The 13,960-nt window shown below is 40.8% G+C and overlaps 2 protein-coding genes across 3 annotated transcripts in view; one reads left to right on the forward strand and one right to left on the reverse strand.

The window, feature by feature from the left end:
* The window catches only part of LOC122881791 (mannosyl-oligosaccharide 1,2-alpha-mannosidase IA), a 188,893-nt gene that overhangs the window by 151,441 nt on the left and 23,492 nt on the right, over positions 1 to 13,960 (forward strand). For both annotated transcript variants that reach the window (XM_044208409.1, XM_044208408.1), the window contains exon 5: positions 12,750 to 12,844. In XM_044208409.1, coding sequence (XP_044064344.1) covers positions 12,750 to 12,844 — 95 coding nt within the window. The remainder of the gene's footprint in view (positions 1 to 12,749; positions 12,845 to 13,960) is intronic.
* Positions 10,442 to 11,333, reverse strand: LOC122881792 (gamma-crystallin M3-like). The gene is made up of 3 exons (XM_044208410.1): positions 11,220 to 11,333; positions 10,867 to 11,109; positions 10,442 to 10,759 (listed from the first exon to the last, which is right to left on the reverse strand). Exons 1-3 carry the CDS (start codon positions 11,250 to 11,252, stop codon positions 10,481 to 10,483), a joined length of 555 nt encoding a protein of 184 aa, XP_044064345.1. The 5' UTR covers positions 11,253 to 11,333; the 3' UTR covers positions 10,442 to 10,480.

Below are 13,960 nucleotides of genomic sequence, written 5' to 3' on the forward strand. Positions count from 1 at the left end.
CTGTGCACTGTGTTAAGCTGAATTGCCTTTGCTTCACAGATTCTATGGAGGCTTGGTGATTATGGAGATTTTTTTTTTTTTTTTTAAGAAGGATAGATTACATAGAGGTTTGTCACTCATGGCAGCAAATTTACTCCAAGGACTGCATCTGCTACTTGGGCTGACATGCATGACAACACGTCCCTAGCTTTCCAAGTGCACTCTCCTTATACCGCTGTACCACTCGCCACCTTCTTATTGCCACTGACAAAACACTAACCTCCTGCAGCAGCACCAATGAAGGATTCATGCCATAATCTCTGAAAGCATGTTATATAGCTTCTTAATTTACAGTGAACACATACACATAAAGAGGACATAAACACATTCTCAAGCAAACATCTGCCCCTCTCACTTCCACACACTCACAGTCGATCCCCCACACGCATGGCATCACAGTGGCCATATCCTTCACTGAGTCGAGTCTTTGATGAGGCAGGCGATGCTTTGAAGCCCGACTTTGCCATCAGAAGCTTTTAAAGAGAGAAGCACTTCTCTCTCTGTCCCTTACTTCTCTTTCACTCCACAAACAACTAGCTCAAGTGAACCGCAGTTACACGCTAGGCCACACAGATAACCCAAATCTGATCTTCCTCATCTTGCCTTGCCTTCTCTCATCCCAATCAAAGATTCCGACACAAACCACCCCCCATCCTCTCCCTCTGAGGCTGTGACTGCTTTATCTTCTACACTTCGTCCTCACCCCTTATTGCATTGTGTTCCTCCAATCTCATTACCACCCTTGTGCAATCCGCTGGCTCTTTTCTTGCAGATTATGTTTATCTCTTTTGGAGAAGGAACAACAGGTATTTGCAGTATGTTTATTGTCCAGCATTCAGAGATATCTTGGAGGGGGAGGCGTGGACCTTTTTCCGTACAGTATAAAACAAGCAATACATTCAAAGACGTTTCTTTTCTGTGCACTTTTGTTTGCACCTTGGCAGCCATTTGCACTAAGAAATGGCAGTGATTCAACTATGATTCCTTCTCTGCTACAAGCATCCTAAGAATGATTGATTGTTTTGGTTGGCCTGGTCCAGAGCAACATATCTTACATCTTAATCTTTAGCATGGCTCTAAGGATGGCAATGTTGGTCTGTTGGTCAGTCCACCACTTTGGTCCAGACTGAAATATATCAACAAGTATTGGATGGATTGCCATGAGATTTTGTGTTTTGTTTTGACATTCATGATCCCCAGAACACGAATTCTGACTTTGGTGATCCTCTGACTTTTCCTCCAGCGCCACCAGCAGGTCCAGTATCATCTAGTGAATGGATTGGCACACAATTTTGTGATGACTTTCATGGTTCCCAGAGGATGAATTGTAATAACTATGTCCTGACTATTCATGTAGCTCCATCATTGGGTCAAAATTTCAATTTGTCCAATACTTTGCTTTATGACCTGCAAAACTAATTAGGATGAACATAGTAAACATTATACCTGGTAAACATCACCATGTTAGCATTGTCATTGTGAGCATGTTAGCATGCTGATGTTAGCATTTAGCTTAAAGCACCGCTGTGCCTAGTATCCATGTATAGCCTCATGGAGCCGCTAGCATGGCTGTAGAATCTTCAATCAAACCAGGAATGTTGCGTGTATGTGCTATGCGCCTTAACCTTTTTTAATGAAATTCGCTGTACCCATTCCAAGACATCCAAGAGTTGACTCTTAATGTACTTGCTGACCACCTTCACTTTTCCTGTAGCTCCAACACCAGGCCAAAACATTCACTTGTACAGGAAAAATCTAAATCTAACAGGCAAATTTAACATAACATGTACTAACCTTTTCCACTCCACACTCCATTGAGCTTTGCTCTTGGGCCACTTTCAGACCAAAATGTCTATTTTGCACAGAAAATATCTCAATCTAATAGGTGGATTTCTATGAAATTTGCTGTGTAATGTTCTCAAGCCGGTTAACCATTTAGATTTTAATGACCATATGGCCTGCCCTCTAGCACCTCCCTAAGGACAAACTTGTACTCAGTGTCGGGGAGTATAATATAACAGTGCAGCCTCTGGGTGGATCTAGAAGGGCTTTAAGGTTTTAGAGTTTGTTGCTGATTGCAAGTTGCTGACAGGATATAAAAAAGTATGTGTGAAAACTTTAATCCATCACCCACACAGTCTTGCAGTGTCTCAGCCATTTGCATGTAACTGAAAGACAGTCTCAGACAGTTTTTCTCTCTTACACTTTAACAAGATCTCTAAGATTTCCTGCATTTTCTCAGGGAGTATTGTCTGTCGGTGCCCACACAGGAAGGTACCCGTTAGCTCTTCTGTCTGGCTGAGTGGGCCAGGAGGTGCAATGTTGTCCTACTACACCAGGCCTGGGAGACTCTGTCATGGCCCTAATGAGAAGTGGACCTGACATCCTCTTCAACCACTGCTCCTCTCTGCATCCCATCAGCTTAGACTTCTTCCTGTTCTTCTTCCCCAGTAATGATGGCAGAGAGGTTGTGGCACCAGGCAAATTGTAGGTTGAATTATTGATGGGTCACTGGATCTGTCTGGTCTGTTGCTACGAGGAGGGCTGATCTTGTATGACATCCATCAATGCGTAAACAGGTATGCTGTGTTGCTATGTGACAGGAAATCTCTTTTATTTTTCCTGTGTGGAGCATTGAGAGTGTGTGGCACAGGGGTAGCTGATGAGGTCCAGTGTGCCAACATTATTATCTCTCAAGGTGTGAAGATAATGGCTCACAGTGATTTGCTGTGACAGGTAGCTCAGAGATAGCTCCACAAATCTAACAGGATTTCCAGGAGTCTCCATGTATTTTGCAGTGGGAACATGGGTGGGATTAACTCCTCCCTCTGGATTTCCCCCTCTTTCATTTCATGCAGGCATGATATTACAATAACAATGCACACAACAATCAGCTTTAGATGAGAAGCAGCACTGTTTGATTTCCCAAAGAAAAACTGAAGCATACAGTGCCACTCGGTGGCTACCATGTAATATGGAAAGATTATATCAAAGTTCAAACATCCCAATAATGACAGTTATGTTTACATCAACCACATTTTCACAAGCATCCATAATCCTGTGCAGCAGGAAATACACACACACACACACACACACAGGGCAGATATAATGGTGTGCTTTCATACTTCTAGTAATTAGGCTCTGGGTAATGTCAAGCGCTAAGGCATAAGACAAAGTATATCTGCACAGTAATTGCATCATTGAATTGAGAGAAATAACAGCAACTGTGACTGCTGTATTATACAGTAGCAGCAGTCAGCAAACTGAAATGATTTGTATAAGTCCAGTTTAGTGGGTCAAAGGGAAGGGTAGAAAGTAGGTGGGCGGCTCATGTACTTGAGAAAAGAACATTTAAGCTGATGAACATTGCTTAACAATATAGCCGTAATGTGGACTAATTTAGAGCTGCTCCTTTCCAGCGGGGGCTTGAGTGAGCAGCCGCCACTTGTTTGTTTTCCAATTTGGGCTTTGGTGGGTACCTCCATTGTACCGCTGCGTTTGTTTTCTGAGAAGTCCTCATGTCTAATTTATTGGATCTGCTTTAGCATGTTCGCCTACTCGCTCTCAGGCGATGCTATGCTGCATAAATTATGCAGAGTACTTTTCCTTTCCGACATCAGGGGTGAGCGGCTGATGTGGGACTGTGACTCAGATGTAGTTAAATAACTAAAAAAATTAACTCTTTCTCTATCTCTTATTGTTTCTAAATGTAGCACTTGAAGCAGCTCAGCATATTTGATGAAGCTGATGCACTTGCATGATTCTTGCAATTTGGACTGTATCCACATGGTTGAATGGACTTACTGTAAGTCGCTTTGGATAAAAGTGTCAGCTAAATAAATGTAATGTAATGTTCCTTTGGTATTACTGATGGTTTGCAGAGAACATTGCAATAGACATCACAGGCTTTTATGCTATCCTGCCCCCCCCCCCGTTAACCTTGAATATTTAATCGAACTGAGATTCAGACTTGTTGAACCATAGTTGAGTGAAGGTGCTGCGACCTGTGGACTCTTCTGCTTCACAGTCAGCTAGCACCAGCAGCTTGTGAAATGAAGAACGAAATCAATGTGCAAGAAAAGGTCTCCTCCTGTCAGTCTTGTCTTGTCAGATCTACGGTAGAAATGTTTGAGGAAGATGACTGAAGCCGAGACTTGTAATATTCCTTTCAATCAGTGATGACTACACCCAGTGACTGAGATACCTGTATCTGTTTCTTTTTGAATATTCCCAGTGTTCCTCCGCCATGCCCATTAAGATACAGAGAAAAGAAAGGGATCCTAGTAATGATCAATGCCGCTGGGAGAGAAACTAAACAAACCAGGTGCAGCCGCTGCTTATAAAGAATCGACTTTTTGTTCCAGTTACCTCGCACTAAGCAAATCAGCGTCTTATTACAGCCTCAGCAGAATTAAATCTCAGATATCTTCCAGCCAGCAGCAGCCGTTGAACCATGTTTTGATATGAATGTGGGTGTGGGCGCAAATTTTTAACTCCAACAATTTTAAATAATATTTTGCAGAAATAATGCACAAAAAGTTCTTACTCTCACACCCACAGGTGTCCAGTTTAAGTTATGATGAAACATAAATGTTTATAAGTATTTCCATTTGGGAGTATTGGATCCTAAAGAGCCTCTTTTTAGTACGAGTTTGTACACTGTATCTACATTTCTTAAGGCCCTTCTATGATTGATCGAGTCTATGACAATGTTGAATTTTCCCCTCACTTGAGTACCAGTTATTCATCATATAGACATCAGTAGAGGTGTGGAATAGAAACAAACTTGATAACTTCAGACTCAACTTGACAAAGTCAAAAACTTGTGGAATGATCTTCTGCACCACGATCATATTCAGACTACTGTTCAAACTTTGTGCTTACTATAAGGCACTTGTTTGATGAGCTTGTAAATGAATAGTTGTAACTTTATTTAGGCTTCTAGGATTTATGTCTAGAGGAAGAGGGGCAGTGAGAAAAGACAGGGAAATGAAATTGCTTTCTGTTTGAAGAAGTCTAAAACTCTAGACCCAAAATTTAACACTTCAGATTTGACTTGTAAATTAGTATTTGGTCTCACCTCTTACTGTGATTGAAATAGATTTGTGAATATTTTACATTTGTAAACTAGATCCAAATTTTACCACATCTAAGTAGAGCTGTAGCAATTAGTCTACTGACAGAAAATTAATCTGCAACTCTTTTGATTAGCGATGAGTTGTTTAAGTGATTTTTCCAGTTGCTCAGTTTTGAGGATTGTCAGTTTTTCTTTTTCTTATCTGATAGTAAACTGAATATCTTTGGCTTTTGGGACTGTGACATGACATTTGAAGATTAATCAGCAATCGTTAATTGTAGCAAATATGACCCTTTGCCCACAGACTGGTGTCACAAATATCAATGACGCCAACAAAACCACCTTAGACAGATCAATCTTTTTCGTCTTTTTCTCTGGCTCATCCACAGGTAAATGCTGTTGCCACAAGCTTTCTAAGGGTCTATGAGTGACATGCCTTTAGGGACAGCTCGTGTTAGGCATAAGATGTTTTTTTTCCCTTTGTGGACTGACAGACTGCTGCCTTTTAGCTGCTTCATAGATTTGTTTTTAATCAAGAGTAAAAGCTTTCCTCCGACATTCAGGACAAAGGGAAAAGCATGATGAGAAGAGTACTGTGGACTTGCATGTTGGTGTGAGATAGTGATGGAGTCAGAAGAGGTTAGTTTGCAGATGTGCAACACATCATAAACTAATTCTCATGTTCATAAGCTGCTAAATAGGAATTATTTATCTCTGGTCTAAAGAAAACGCATTTTTTCTCAGCCCGGCGACATCACAAGATGATCAAAATGTCACCCACTGAGTTTTTAAATTTGGTCGTTATTTTTGAAGCACCAGAACCTTAAGTGACTTCAAAAACTCTCACAGAGGGAACCGGTTGCATGAAAATAACTGTCTGTGCCGGACTTGTATCAAGACAACATTATGCATGCACTCTGCATGCGCTTTGGTCAGGACAGAATCAAGGAAACCACAAGCAGTCCTCTGAAGCTGAGATGAAATTTGTTTTAAAATTGCAGATATGTTTTTCATGACACTGCGGCTTATCATCCATTTCTCATCTTAAGCAGATCAGGTTTTCTGCCTGCTTTGTCTCCTACATCTCAGTAACATGAGTAAGGCGGAGGTGATGGCAGGTGTAAAAGAGACAGGGCTTTGTTCTCACATTAAAAGCCCACATTTTTACTCAGAACCAGTGACACTGTGAGTGAGGGATGTGTACAGCTGATGAAGCTCTCTGCTGGCTGCTAAAACACATCAGCAACCAGTCTCACAGTTAGTCATTTTATTGCCACATTATATATTCACCGTGTCTATCAACTGTCTAATCAGACTTGAGAATGTGTCCTAAATGTGAAGAAGAAAGGAATAACAGGTGCATTAGTAGGTTGGTTGTCAAGCCAAGAATTATGAAGAGGAGTTAAATGAAACCTTTGTATGATTAAGACACTTAGCTGTGATTCATCTTCAAGGATACGGCTGGTGAAAGTGTATATTTTTCTTATTGTCTGATATATCTTATTGCTCGGTGCCATAGACCTCCATTGATGTCGTTGCACTGGGTGACATCTTCCTTCATTATCATTATCATATTTTGTGTCGATCCCACATACACCATCCTGCTGCCGTGAATACTCACTTGAGCACCAAATCTGCAGCTAGTTCACTAATGCACTGTTTATGCCTGTTTGAGTACAGTTTAGAGGTATGCCAGTATACTGGTTTTAATATATACTGTCATGAAACATCCTGATGGTAACAACACCGCCTGGCAAATTTCTGTTACCGCCATGACTAACGTAAATTTCACCGATGCATAAAATTAAGAGACGCAGATGCTGTGCTGCATTTAAAGTAACCCCCAGTCAACTGTCCTAAACCTTTAACAACCAACAGCGCCAGCCATGGTGTGAAGTGATTTTCATTACATTTCAGCTCCAGTAGTATTTCATGAAAGCTTGAGGCACCATCATGATACTGTGCCATGTATAGCTTGAAAATTTGACACCTTCACATCCCTAGTGAAGCTAAAAATCACAGTGCACAGCTTTTGCCTTTTTATTTTAAAATATATTTATAATTGTTAACTCTTTCTAAAGATTTATGTGTTCAGTAGGAGCCAATGGGCTTGGTGGCTGACAGCAACAGGCAGGGCAGGGAAGTCGTAGGGGAAGTATTGAGAGTTGGACTAATTTTTGGTCTTTTCATGGATTTGTTAACAATAAAAAAAAATAGAATATCACCAGTTTTATCATGGCTGCAACATGTCCCTCAAAGTACACAAACAATTTTCCCAGTTGTTGCAATAAGTCTTTTACAACAATATTTTACACAGACAGCCGGGCAAATGGAGAGCTAGAAATGTTAACATACAGTAGCTGGTATGGAAGAGTGCATAGGCCCATTTTCATGTGTCTCTTGTTCCCCGAGGCGAGGGCTGAGAGGTTTTACTGGAAGAAGTGGCAGACCTACAAATGTTGCTCAAAATGTCTCTCCGCTGGGTTCTGACGATGTTTGCTGTGGGAGAGATGGATGCATGCCTGATGCGTGTCTTCAGCAGTTAAGGGATGATAGAAAAGCCATTTGCGTCCAGGTCCTTCTCCGCCATCCTACAGGGAATTCCACCTGAAAGGGAAGAAAGCGACCTGTCGGCTGTAACATCAGATCAATGTTGGTCTTTGCTGAGTTCCGCCATTCTGCCATTTTATCAGATAGGCAAGGAAAAATTGAAGTTGCAAACAAAACCAATCTTGGAGTTTGTTGATAGCTTTGCATTATTGGATGGATGGGAAGGCGGTGCAAACACACACAGTGTAATTACAGTAGCACTTCAGTAATGAAGATCACGTGCTGGAGGAGGCTCTCGGTGTGACAAGAGACCAGCAGTGTGTCAGTGAAGACAGATTTATGAGCACGGCCCTTAATTTCGGTTGTGTGCCGCATACAGTAAATCACAGAGCAGATGCCAGCCAAAGGGTTTTTTTCCCCAATAATTAATAAAGTAATTTATAAACAAGCAAACAAGAATAAATGACTATGCAATATAATCAGCTGTCCCTGCTTCTTGCCTGTATGTTACTTGATGTGAGTGTGTTTGTGTTGCATATTCGACAAAGAATGCAGTGAACACGTGCATGATTACAGCATACTTCTGCAGTGAAATAAAAAAATTATGCAAGTGCAACGCACAAATGAGAGCAAGTGTATGTGTGTGTCTGTGTGCCTGTGGGCTTCTGGTTTGTTCGAGCTGCAGTGGTGGTAGAAAAGACTGATGCGGAGAGATGAGACCAGGCGGAGGGTCATTAGTACTCTCTTTGATAAAATGGAGAGCCTGGGGACTGGAGAGGGAGCGCAGCACAAACACAGACATTAGGCAGAGACTGTTCTGATTATTTCAGTTGAGAGATTTCTGTATTTGTGTTTTTCTCTGTGCTCTTCTAATTGGTTTAAAACGGGCGGCACTCAGTTGGAAAGAGGTGACATCACATATTTTCGTGCACCAGGATTTTAGCATAGTTTTATGTATATGATGACAGTTGGAGGGTTTTGCATCTGTTGCCAGGCTTCTGGTTGTGTCATTCATTCAATCACTACTCTCATATTATATACACTCAGTAGTTTACTCTTTTCTGATACTTAGTGATCATCATCATTTGGCTGGCAGGTGTAGTAGCGCACTGGTAATTTTCCCATCTATAAAATGTGACAAATTGTGGGGTTGTGAGACTAGAGTATATGTCATGGGCACTATGGGAGCCAAGTTACATTTATATATGTTTTAATTCGATAAATAAGCACAGTCTGTATTTTGTTTAATAGTTTATGGAAATTGTGATAAATAAGTGATTTCATTGAATAAGTTAAATAATAGTAACACTATCTGGATGACCTTTCCCATGACCCAGGAGTTGCATGGTGCTAAGTCGTCGACGATCAACACAGTGTCTCCATTGGCGAAGTTGCAAGATGGATGGGACCACTTGTGGCGCTCTTGCAGCTGTGGTAGATATTCTCTTCTCCATCGCTTCCAGAATATGTCTGCCATATATACTGGATCTGTTTCCACCTCCTGCGTGCATAGACAGTCACTATTTTATTTGTTCCACTGTGGAAATTTGGGAGGGAACTATTTAGTGGATACATTTCCAACTCTAATAACACTCAAATAAAATAGCCTACAGTAAATATAATGCACTATATAGTAAATGAAGAGTGATTTCAGACGTAGCCAAAACACACCCATAAAGTCCTGATGAAGCAGATTAGATTTTCTGATAAATATTTAAAGTCGAGTATTTACTACTTTAAGTGAACCGTTTGACTGTAATGAAGGATCTTATCCAATGTGCTGCTTTATTTGTGGGTCAAGCATTCGGCATGTACAGCAGAAAACTTCTTCTGACAGCATCTGAAGAATATCTTATTTACCAGCCTGCATGAAACACTGACCCTTTTGAAAAATGAAAAAAGGCAGGCTCTTGCAATTTGGAAATTGCAGTTGTCAGTTCAATAGCTGGTCTGGTTGTTCATTAATTCAACCATCATTTATTAATTTATTTACTTTCCAACTACTTTGCAACTCTTGTTCTTGACAGTGAGAGAGTCTGTTATACATTGTTTTTCTAAAACTGTAAAGATCCCACAGGGGTCGCTCTGAATACCAATAACATGCATGAGTGTTTCATGCAAAGGCTCATGGGTAGGTTTTAAAAGGACACTGCAGCTGCTGTGAAATTGGCACATTAAGCACAATAATGGGTGTGTTAGACTTCTGAATAGTCTGTGCATAATGTATGTAAGGTTTGTGAGATGTGTGCATATACTAGATGTGTTTCGAGGTACAAAATTATGAGGAAAAAAGGGGTGTTAAAGGTGGGGTATGCAATTCTAATCCAAAACGTCTTTTTGTCAAATTAATATATCTCCTCACGGTCCGCTAGCTGTCCGTTCAGTGTGTGCGCTGAAAAAAAACTCTAGTGTTTGTACATAGCCCTGGCTCTATAAATGGGAAACAAACAAACAAAGAGGCTTGGACCGAGCCACACAACACTATTCCAGCCATGATTTGCGTGTCATGTTAAATGACTTGCCCGCGGACATTCAGCGTATTTTCTAGTTTGCTAAGATATGCTGTTGTTGTGATGTTAGCTATAGCAGCAACTATAGCAACAGTTAAACAGTTACATTACTTGCTGTGTCGTTCGCTTTATGTCATGGTATTGGATTTCTCTAGAATCGCATACCCCACCAAAGAATTTTGCCTAAAAAAATTCTAATATACTGTATAATACTGTATAATATTTCATTGAGACAGTTGGGCAATAAGCTTGAGAAAAGTCAAAGTAGTGCAGTAGTTGCTTTATTTAGTGGCATTTGATACATTTAGTAGCAAGAGTCCATGATGCGCCTCATGCTCATGAACCTCATGCCGCTCATGCCCATGTCCCTGAAGCTCCTGTACTCTCCGGGCCTCAGGTACATCATCCTGCCTCTGTAGTGGGGCTGCTCGTACATCAGCCAGTGGCCGTCCATCACGCTGCAAGACATGCAGTCGGACATACGGTAGCGGTCCATGATGTTATCACAGTCGTCCATCAGCTCATACATCTGACCACCAAAGTTCTCCCTCTCGTAGATCCTCATCCTGAACTGGCCTCTGTGCTGTAAATTGAAAAACAGAGAGTTTACATTGTCAGAAAAATGTCAGAATTGTATAATATTAGCGGTCAGTGCACCTTGTACAGAACAAATCACAATATTATGCTTACCATGGGGATCATACGACAAGACCTGATGCAGTCTCTCATTCCCATCATGCTCATGTAGTCAGCGTACTCGCCCCTCCTCATGAAGTACTGGTTGCCCATGTAGTTGGGGCGGTCGTAGACCATGAAGCAGCCGCTCTCAACCCTGCAGGAGTGGCACCTGTTCAGGTAGGAGGTCATGTCAGAGCAGTCGCTCATGCACTCATAGGAGCGACCCTGGAAGTTCCTCTCCTCGTAGAAGATTATCTGAAAAAAGTGAATTGTAATGGTTAGGAAAAAAGTAGCAAGGTGAATATGGTGATCTCATTTTGTAAACAGTCATTTCTACTTATTACAAAAATATTTTTTAAAAGTACCTTGCCCCTCATGTTCATGCCGGTGTTGCTCATGTTGGCTGCAAATGTGTTGTCACTCTTGCTCCTGAACTGCAGTCCTACCTGGTTTAACCCTTTCCTTTTATACCTGACCAAACATAAAGAATCAGTCCCCCGGAGAACCCCTTACTCAGCAATTGACTATTGAACCCTTTAGAATGCAGCGGTTATGTCCATTTTTCCAGGGACTGGGTACCTCACAGTCTTTAGAAAGGCCTTTTCTCTCATAACAGAAAGCATTCCCAACAGCGCTTGCCACGTGTGAATAGGTTGGCCCATATTTGAGCTTTGGTGTGATGAATTTGTTTGTTACACACACACACGCACGCTTCAGAATTAGTGAGAATATGCTTTACGTATATTGCTGTGACACAAAACATGGCTCTGTTCAGCAGCCCTTTATAAAGGTGTTTGATAGTAGTGACAGATTGAAGAGAAAATGAATTTAGGTTGCACACACGAAATACAGTATCTTTTTGGTCTTTAATGAGAAATTCCGAGACAGAACAAATACTTTGGACTTCATAATGTACATTTTGAGAAGTCTCATTTGTCTGTTGGATTTAACAGTAAAATCTAGATCCAAATTTCAGATTTAAAACAAACCGCAGCAAAGGACACATCACTATGAATATATTCAGTAAATATACAGTAATACTTGTTCACTTTGCTTAAGTAAAGCAAATTATTATTTTTCGGACTACAAAGACTACTTATACAATAATAACAATGCTAATAGTGAAGGCCAGTAGTTTCCAGGTATCTGATTGATTTGTTTTCCTCATTTTCTCTTCCTCTCTCCCTATTTCTGCTGAGTCACTGCTCCACACCACTGCCACGCTCACAAACTCTCTCTCTGACTGTGCTTTGTCTTTGTCTAAACTCCATATACTATGTCTGTCTCTTCTCAATCACTTTCTCTACTCTCTTTCTCTACTCTCTTTCTCTTTCCAAGGCCTTTTGTCTCTTGTCTATGAATCTCCCCTCCCCCTTTACCTCAACCCTTTTTGTCTCCTCAGACATCTCTCTCTTTGTCAAGACTTCATTATCTAACTTCACTGTCTTCATTTTTTTCAAACATTGTTCCCACTGGCTAATGGTGGTGATTTGTTGACTGATAATCCAGCTCATAAAATGATACATTAACTTTGCCTCAGCCTTGGCCTCAGAGAGTCTGGCCAGTGGAGATGGGGAGGACGTGCAGACTGTTGTAGATTACATCGATGAGATTGCTTTTAATCCTGCTGGAGTTCTGTTGTAGCAGGCCTTATGTTTCACATAATTAGCTTTAGAGGGAAAACGGAGGCGAAATGTGTGCAGGCCTGTGATTCCTAGCCTGTGATAGTTTTAAGCTTGGATGAGATGACGGGCAGCTTTTCTTTTTGTAAAATATATATTTCTAATTATTTTATGTTTAACATATAAACAAAAAGGAACAATAAAACATGTGCACACATGTTGTATGTGTGTTGTTTGTGTATTTACCAAGTTGCCTTCCTCTTTTCTTTCCAGTTGTTCAAGCGTAAAGTACTGGAGCTGGGAGAGAAGCTGCTGCCTGCCTTCAACACGCCAACAGGAATCCCCAGAGGAGTCATCAACCTCGGGAGGTGAGTCTCAGCAGCAGCCGTCACCTCCAACTGTCCTCCATTCCTGATAAAAGACCATATCAAGTTATCATGCTGGCTGGCATTAATCAGCGCTTGTGCGTTTTTTTCAACTTGGCAACTAGAGTTTGCTTCAAAAAACTGAGCCGACATGCAAGTTGTAGGAAAATAGGAAATATGCTAATATTGTATTGAACCCTCAGGTTCATAATTTTATTTTGGGGTTGTACCAGAATAGGTGTACATGGTTTCATTTTCATAAAACACCATATTTTTTTCTCATACTGCACATTGCTGCAGCACCTCTTTTCAATCTCTGTTGGGAGTTGCACATGCACAATACCTAGATAAGGACTACTACCCAATTAGAAGCAGAGTAGGTCGGATCCTGATGAGTAAGGTAGTGTGATCAAAACAAAGCCACTTCAGCCGGTAACTATGGCTTCAGTTCAGCCAAATCTGATACCGAAACTCAGGCAGAACAACCCGAACCAGCTTCATAACATAGACTGGAGCAAGACGTTTCAGAGTGGGAAGTTATTAATTTGTAACTCATTTATCTTTCGTACGTAACGTTTCAGCTGTGCACTGTCTACATCACAGTAACAAGTTTGACTGCCTGGAGGGTATCTAACATTATTTTAATTTCACATTTAGGTGTGCTTGTGGAAATTGCTTAATTTGTGCATTATGATGTGTGTTACATAGTGACATAGATACTTTACGGAAGAAAAGGATGGACTACAATCGAGCTGTTTTCAGGCAGGGCAGGAGCTGGGGTGTTTTCTGTGGGAGAGGGTAACTCCCTTTGGGGTGGACTTAGGCTTTTTCACTTTGCAAACCTATTACATGGACAAAAAAAGATATATAAGGAAAGGGAAAAAGCCAAAAAGCATAATATGACCACTTTAAACAGTCAGTCTCCATTTATTGACAGTGGAGCAGCTGCGGGCTGAGATTTACAATGACATTTGGATAAGAATTAATCTGTGTTCATAAACACTTTGGAAGATCATATGAATAATATTTGCATGTTTTTAAATGAGTTGTTAATTTTTAATCTGTTCCAAACCATTACCTTTCTAATCTAAAGTCTTTATTGACACAATCTTGTTAATG

This window comes from Siniperca chuatsi, linkage group LG9, assembly GCF_020085105.1.
Source record: "Siniperca chuatsi isolate FFG_IHB_CAS linkage group LG9, ASM2008510v1, whole genome shotgun sequence".
In the NCBI taxonomy this organism is placed as follows: domain Eukaryota; kingdom Metazoa; phylum Chordata; class Actinopteri; order Centrarchiformes; family Sinipercidae; genus Siniperca; species Siniperca chuatsi.

Excerpts from the sequence above, each read along its gene's own strand:
- LOC122881792 (XM_044208410.1), bottom strand. The coding sequence starts at position 11,252 with ATGAGCAACACCGGCATGAACATGAGGGGCAAG. Across the intron at positions 11,110-11,219 it reads GCATGAACATGAGGGGCAAG|ATAATCTTCTACGAGGAGAG; the intron begins GTACTTTTAAAA and ends CACTTTTTTCAG. Across the intron at positions 10,760-10,866 it reads CTTGTCGTATGATCCCCATG|CACAGAGGCCAGTTCAGGAT; the intron begins GTAAGCATAATA and ends TTCAATTTACAG.